Source organism: Lathyrus oleraceus, chromosome 6 (genome assembly GCF_024323335.1).
Source record: "Lathyrus oleraceus cultivar Zhongwan6 chromosome 6, CAAS_Psat_ZW6_1.0, whole genome shotgun sequence".
Classification (NCBI taxonomy): Eukaryota; Viridiplantae; Streptophyta; class Magnoliopsida; order Fabales; family Fabaceae; genus Lathyrus; species Lathyrus oleraceus.
Genome location: NC_066584.1, coordinates 14582043 through 14589705, shown reverse-complemented (window position 1 = coordinate 14589705; position 7663 = coordinate 14582043). Strand labels below are relative to the sequence as shown.

At 37.1% G+C, this 7663-nt stretch overlaps 1 protein-coding gene across 1 annotated transcript; it reads right to left on the bottom strand.

Annotated features, from left to right (window-relative positions):
• Positions 1-6422: 6422 nt before the first annotated feature.
• On the bottom strand, positions 6423-7424 carry LOC127098263 (uncharacterized). The gene has a single exon (XM_051036799.1). The coding sequence runs from the start codon at positions 7364-7366 to the stop codon at positions 6605-6607; it is 762 nt and encodes a 253-aa protein (XP_050892756.1). The 5' UTR covers positions 7367-7424; the 3' UTR covers positions 6423-6604.
• Positions 7425-7663: the final 239 nt, after the last annotated feature.

Below are 7663 nucleotides of genomic sequence, written 5' to 3'. Positions count from 1 at the left end.
CATCTACCAGTATCTTGTTTACACCAACATTCTCAACCTTTCCTTTTATGAACAAAGGCTTTAAATGTGCCTTCATGGAATCATCTGGCCTTTCGAAGAAAGAATTCTGTTCTTCGACGCAACCATTGTTCATGACGTAGTAGCAAACGGGCCTATGTACCATTGTTTCTTCTTCCATCTCATCTTCCTCGTCTTCGACCTCCATGATTCTATCATAATCTTTAGGGAGGACAGAAACCACATTACAGATCATATTAAAGGATGCTTCTGAGTCAGATTCGAAGTTGTCAGTTATTTCGTCGTCTTCTTGCACCTTCTCTTTGGACACCACTGGTTCGACCACGCTGCCAGGATTGATCTGGTGGAAGGGCTCCTCTCTGTTTATTATCTGAGCATTGTCACTGGATTCTGCTTTATCTTTGCTGTCAGCATCTTTTCCAATCACGCTTTTTTCTGCAGCTTCTTTTTCTGCCCTCTTCTGCCTCTGAAATCTTCTCCATTGGGATCTTGACATAGGGTTTTTTCCTTTGTAGTTTTCTGAAGGATATGGTCTCGGCTTGTGTTTCTCCACCTCCTTCTTATATTCCATCGAAGTGCCTCTCTGAACTTCAAAATTTCTCCATTTTTTCTGTCCTTGAGCATCTCTAATGGGTTGAACCCATTTGTCATCCGTTGCTTTGTTGGATGGTTTGTAAGTGCTATGGTGTCTTTCTCCACGCCTCCATTTGTGATGATCACTTTCTCTTGGGTCATATCCTGTTGTCCCCCAATTTCCTTTTTTCCTGGCTTTATCCACTGCTTCCAGATCGATTGTTGCCTTCCTGTCGAAGATTGCACTGCAACGTGGGCATAACATCACTTCAGTCTTCATCTTTTGGCACCTTTTGATGAATTCCACTAGATTTTCCTCTTCTTTAGGATATGCCAGCCTTTGGTACTCCTCTCGACGGCGATCTTCATCCACTTTTTCCTGGTTTCTCTGAGACACTTCCACCATATTCATCCCAACATTCCGTCCGTCAGCAATGCTTAATTTGTTCATTTTTTGAATAAGTCTTTCTTCTTCGACTTCACCATTTCTTTGTGTCTGGTCAAACTCCTTTTCTGCGCAGCAACACCAAGATATGTTCCTGGGACCATGTTTGCAGCAACATTTGTTCGAATTTCTTTTGGGGTCCTTCATTACCCTACGTAGGATTCCACCGGTCACAGGCTTCATAGGACCATCCACAACTTCTGCTTTGATTCTTGTGACCTCTTTATTGAAAGGTCCCATAATGTTGACGCAGTTTGCGACATCACCTATCCTCATTTGGTCAGGATCAAGGCCTTCAGTAGCCTCGTTTTCAATAGTGAGGTCTTCAGTAACCTTCTTTTTGATGATAGGGAGATTGTCAGTTGTCTCAGTTGTTTTTTCATTGTCGTTCAAAGGTAAATCCCCCCACCCGGTTGGCTGGATTGCGTTGATGTCGATACGAGAACTTGCAGGCGCAGTGTATTTCGCGAGATAATCGTACTTCCCACTTGGCTGTCCCAAGCAATCCCAATTTGCTCCTTGTCGATCTACAACATCTTCAACAATATTGTCATTGTCCTTTTTGTCGAAACCTTCAGTAGTTTCCATCTTTTTCTGGTCGTCAAAGCCTTCAATAACTTCAACTTTGTTCTGGTTTGTAAGATCATCAGCAATCTCAACCATGTTGATATTAGTGTCGAAACCTCCAGCAGCTTCCACCATTTCAAAACTGTCGTCAGAAGCAACTTCGACCTCCACCATATTCACAATGGATGGTTCAGCATAATGGGCTTCGACTGTCTGCATGGGATTCGAATCAATCCTCATCTGTTGTTTTGGCTTATCACCAAACCTCAGCCTTCCGTCACGGATAGCATTTTGAACGAGATCCCTGAAAAGGAAACACCGAGACGTTTTATGGCCCAGAAAGTTATGGTATTTACAAAAACCTCTCTTTTTCTGTTGTTCCACAGGCGGTTCTTTAGCTCCTGGTGGTTTTATTAATTGACCATCTTTAACCAATAAGTCAAAAATCTCGTCACATTTAGTGATGTCGAACGTATAAGTTCTTTTAGGAAACTTATCATTAGTTTCGACTGGATTTCCGTTCGACGGAGTTAGTACTTTTCACGAATATGGTGGGCCTTGCTTCAGTTCTGCTAAGTCAATCTCTTGTTCGTCGAAGTTACTTGGTTCGTTTTCGTCGTATTCATCATCTTGGCATACCCCTACATAGGCCACCCTTTTTTTTTATTTGCTCTAAACTTTTCATCCCTTAACCTTTCGACTTGTCTCACCCTATCTGCTAATTGCGCCATATCCCTTAAATACTGAGTGTCTAGTTTCTTTCTTATAGAATAATCTAGACCCCCTGCGGCCATTTCGACTAACTCATGTTCTGGCACCCGAGTGAAACACCTAGCCTTTAGCAACCTGAACCTATTTAAATAATCATCTATTGGTTCTGAGTATTTTCTCTTAACACTGGCTAATTCCTTCAAACTTATTTTGGTTTGTCCCATGTAAAATTGTTCATGGAATAACCTCTCTAATTGGGTCCACGTATACACTGAGTTTGCAGGCAAGGATGTAAACCACGTAAACGCGTTTTTCGTCAAGGAACTAGGAAAGTATTTTATTTTCAATTTTTCATTACGGGTTATCTCTCCTGCTCCAATCAGATAACGTGCTACGTGTTCTATGGTGGATTCACTAGTATCCCCTGAGAATTTGGTGAACTTAGGAACTTTCCATCTTGGGGGCAATTCTTCTTGCAGAATATATTCCGACAGTGGGGAAGCATAACTGGGCCTTTGTAATCCTATGTTTACCCCATTTTGTGCCATTATCATTTCGACCATGGCTGCTAAGTTGTTTTCGGCAGACAAGTTATTATACCGGATTCGCTGTTGCAACACAACATCAGCGTCTTGGCCTCTCTGGACTACTATCCTTCTAGGCTCTTGTGGAACAGGAATTTCAACACGAGGCTGTTCGACTACTTCCTCTTGGTTTCTGACGTTTGCCTGGGGATTATCTAAAGGTATTTGATTTATTGTAGGCTCTTCTTGGACCGCCACCACTGGGTCCTGAACCACTTGTTCTCTGTGTCGAGTTTGAGGGACCCCAAAAAAGTCAGCAATGCGCGTCATTTGCGATGCCAACAATTGGTTTGTTTGGGTGGTGTTTTGTATTAGAGGATTAAACACCGCCCCCATTTGTTGTGTCAACATTTGGACCATATCATGATTACTCTCTTCCATTTGTTGTCTAATTACTTGCGCAGAATTATTTGTTATTGCCGGCATGTAAAGTGGTTATTGGTTTAGTCTACTCATGTTTCTGCCATATCCTGACCCTTGTAATGGTGAAGATATATTGGCCATAGAATCAGAATATAATACCGGCGAATTGTGTAAATTTGTCATTACCGAAGTTGGCATTCCAAATGATTGTTCCCTACCAGACAGAGGCATGGTGAAATTTGTCACAAAAGGCCTAGAAGCATTCCTTATAGGAGGAGGTGTCCCAACAGGCATTTGTTGCGCCCTAATGGACGGACTAGGCGCATTTTGCGATATTGAAACCGCTGGTATTGACCCTGTTAACGAAGGCACAACCTCTGACACAGGGACTGATCCCACATTTCCTCCTATCGAATGGATAGGGTTGGATATTGGGATGGCTTCATTTGGATTAAGATTATTTGGATTATTTGGCTGACTCGCCATTTTCCTTACTCTCGTTCTTTTAGGTCTTTCTACGCCAGATACGGCTAATTTACCGCTTCTTAGTCTCATACAACGAAGAAGAAACCTTGACTAAAGATTATTTAAGTTTTAGATTTTGCACCTGTCCCACTGTGTGTGCCAATTTGTTCGCTGTTGATTTTGGCGAACAACCTCTGGTTTTCCAAAACTTATTGAATTGGGTTACTTGCAGGATCAACCATACAAATCCTAGGACATGTGCAAATTTAAATAACTTTCTTTAGAACAACCTTTGTATCCTTTATTCGGTTTACTAAGTCTTTCATGTACGAAGGATATTGACTAAAAGTGCTTAAGTAAAAGTAAACTTAACAAGACTAAGATAAATGGTGAAAAATAAATGGCGAAGAATAAATTGCATAAAGTAAATGCAAAGGATAAACGACTGGTAAATGTAAAGGAAAATTGGTAAAGAACTTTGAAACTTATAAGATAAAACTTTAAAGAAATGGTGTTTGTTCACACATACATTTTCCAGATAAGACTCTTTTCTCTCACACGGGTACTTTGAGTATTTTGCAGGAATTTCGTACAAGTTTTCACACCCCCATTCTGATAACAACTATCCTATTTATATACAAACAAAAATAACTGTCACTAACAAATAAATCCTAAAACTATGACAATTGACTCTCTGTATGACTTCCTTTCGCCAGGTGCTTCCACGCGTCTTCTGCCAAACGTTATAACTTTTTGAATTTGAATTTCCGCTTTACGTCGAAACGACGCGTCTCCCCGGACTTGTCGAATTGTCGAAATATCATAACATCATCCATACTATCGAAGACGTCTTTTCATCTGCAGACATCTTCTTCTGTCGAAATATCGAACCACCAATCTGTCGAAGTGTCGAAAACACTTATCAACTAAACTGTTGAAAATGCTCTTCAAGTATATATTTCCAGTTTTTCTTTTTGCAAGCATCTCCATTTGTCGAAAATACTATTCTGCTTATTAATTTCATGGCGTCAAAAATACATGTATACAGTTTTGCCTTGAGGTCCAATTTAACCTAAATCTATAAATAGAGAGAGTAACCCTTATTCTTGTAATGAAATGAATAGAGTATTCATAACATTTTAATTCACAGTATTTTGCAATTGCAAAGTGAATAAGAAGTTTTTCACAGTTTGTGGGCAGAGAGAGACTCTGCAGAATTTAATTTTTCTTCTCCTTCATCGTTTTTTACTTTCTTTCTTTCTCCATTGTTCTTTTTTTTTATTGTTGTTGTGTGGGTGATAACAATCTTGTTCATCAAGATTGATTGAAATTCTCCATAGATTGTGGGGGATTTCCAACACTTTTATTGTTTCTAAAGGAAAATGGAAAAAGTACGAACAAAATCCGAAGAAGTTTTAAAACAAAACTAATAAAAAGAGATAAGAGTCTACGGGTTGGTTATGCAAAGGGAAAATATTAACACTCTAAACATCCATGGTACTCCATGAGAACTTCTTTGAAAATATGTACGTTTTAGTTTGAAAATGGTGTTGTTTGCAAAAGATTGGAGAGACGAAAAAATAAATGTTTTTTTTTAACTTTTGTGTTTGTCAAAACTCTTTGAAGTCTTATGCCTACGTACCAACAAAGTGCAATGGAGAATCAAAACCTCGTAGTTTGTAGTAAAAATAACAAAGATGTTTGTTTTGATTCATTTTTAATGGAAAGACAATTTGTTAAGGAGAATACTCAATTAGTCACCCACAAGTATGAGATCTTTGCATCATCATGAGAAGGGTTCCAACTTGGATAAGGATCAACAAGTATGCCACTAGCTCTCACATATGGAAAAGAATTGTCATCAATACTATGAGGATATGAGAATTATATCTCAACTATGGATATGACTCATGTTTAAACTTTGAGAAATTTTTTAAAAGGAAAAGTGCACCAAGGATACAAAATGATTTAAATGAGTTATGCATTTTCTAGTCTTTTGAAATTTGATTTGAATATGCTTAAAATGGATTAGAATTTATTAGGAAAAATATTTTGAAATTCACTTGACAAAAAGTCAAGGTTTATTAAGAAAATTATGCAAGTTTTTTTTTTTAAACTGTGATAGTTTAGAAAATTATTTGAAAACTGATTATTTTGATTTTTATTTTAAATACGGAGTATTTGAGTAAAAAATTCCAAACAAGAAGTCTAATAAAAAAATAATCATCTATCTTATTCTTATCACTATTCTATTTTTATCCAACTTTTTATCTTCCATTTTATGCATTAAACGGGTCATAAAAATAAAATATATTTATAAATATTTGTATTTTATTTTATTTATAATATAAACAATTATTAAATAAATAACACTTAATATAAATTCATTATATAATTTATATTTTAAATAATAAAATTTTAAATATTAAATTGACATTAATACAATATTTTAATAAAGATAAATATACAATAAAATAAATGAAATGATAAGAATAAATTCAAATAGATTTTTTTTGTTGTTATGCTTAAGAATGGGGTCAGTATTGGTAGCGGAAGAGGATGGGATCATTAATGTTGGTGGCGGAGGCGTAGGGGAGCAGGACTCGCCCTGCGCCCTTTCTACAAAAGATAAAAAAAGACAAAAACAGAAAAAACTTGTTGTACTATGAGAATTTGCAGCCTTAAAAACACAGTAATGACCGATTCACATCAAAAGTTCTTCATTGATCCTTCAGAGCAATTACAATCTCAAAATATTGATTACTCAAAGAGCTTCTATACCAGACATAATAACAATCCATCAATCATTTGTGCAACTACCCTATTACATAATTTTTTTTATAATTAATTAAAATTAATAACAACACCAAGCTAGGTCTTAATTTCCCTTTCTCACCCAAATCATCTCCGCTTTAGAACTTCGCTGATCCTTAAAATCCCCATTGCGATTATTCCTCTTAGATTGAGATTCACGAAAACCACCCTCATTCATTTTTTTGACCTTCCGATTCCCAGAGTTAACAGATAAAACCCTAAATTCTCGTTCAACTTCATCCACTTTTTTCGCGTTCGAGTTCGAGTTCTTCACGTCTTTCGATTCGATTTGCATTAGCGTTTTCTCCTCTGCAGCACCGCCTTCTTCAATTGCTCCCTTCTCCTCCACCTTAGCCTTCATCGCCTCTCTCTTTTTCCATCCACTCCTGTACTTCTTCTTCTTCATCGTCTTCGATTTCTTCAACTCCTTTGATTCCTCCACGTTACCCTTCAGATCTTCATTTCCGCCGCCGATTTCATCTCCGGCAACCGATTTCCGTCCGTCTTCAGAATCAACACCGATTGCATGGCGGTTAATCGCCGAGTCCACTTGTTGTTTCTGTTGATTGATTTCATTTTGTTGCTTCTTCATCCAATTTTCACGAAGTTGAGCGAGAGTGACATAGTTTGGAGGAAGAGAAGAAAGAATCTTCTTCTTCTCCTCCTCTTGTTGTTGCTCCTCCAAACTGCGTCGTTTTTCTTCTTCATTTTCAAGCTGTTTTTCTTTTTCACTCTCCATTGTTTTCACCTCTGTTACTGGTACCCAAGCTTTCATCTTATTTTTCTTCTTCTCAGTGAAAAACTTGCTTTTAGTAGTTTTTTTCATTTTTTTTTGTTGGTTAGTGGATTTGTGGAAAAAAACTCTTGTGCTCACATCACATGTAGTAGCAATTTGTTTGGTTAATATTTATATATGTAAGGCTATTTCTTTTTTATAATAAATTATTTTAATATATTTTAATGATGGTTTTCTTTTAGAGAAGATAATATTTCTATAGGAATTTTTTTGCAACTTGAATATGGAAAGAATGAAAAGTACACAAAGTTTATGATATGGTATGAGGAGTGATTGGTTAATGAAGGGCTTTCACTAATGATGTATCTTCATAAAATAGCGATTTGT

Excerpts from the sequence above, each read along its gene's own strand:
- LOC127098263 (XM_051036799.1), bottom strand. The coding sequence starts at position 7,366 with ATGAAAAAAACTACTAAAAGCAAGTTTTTCACTGAGAAGAAGAAAAAT.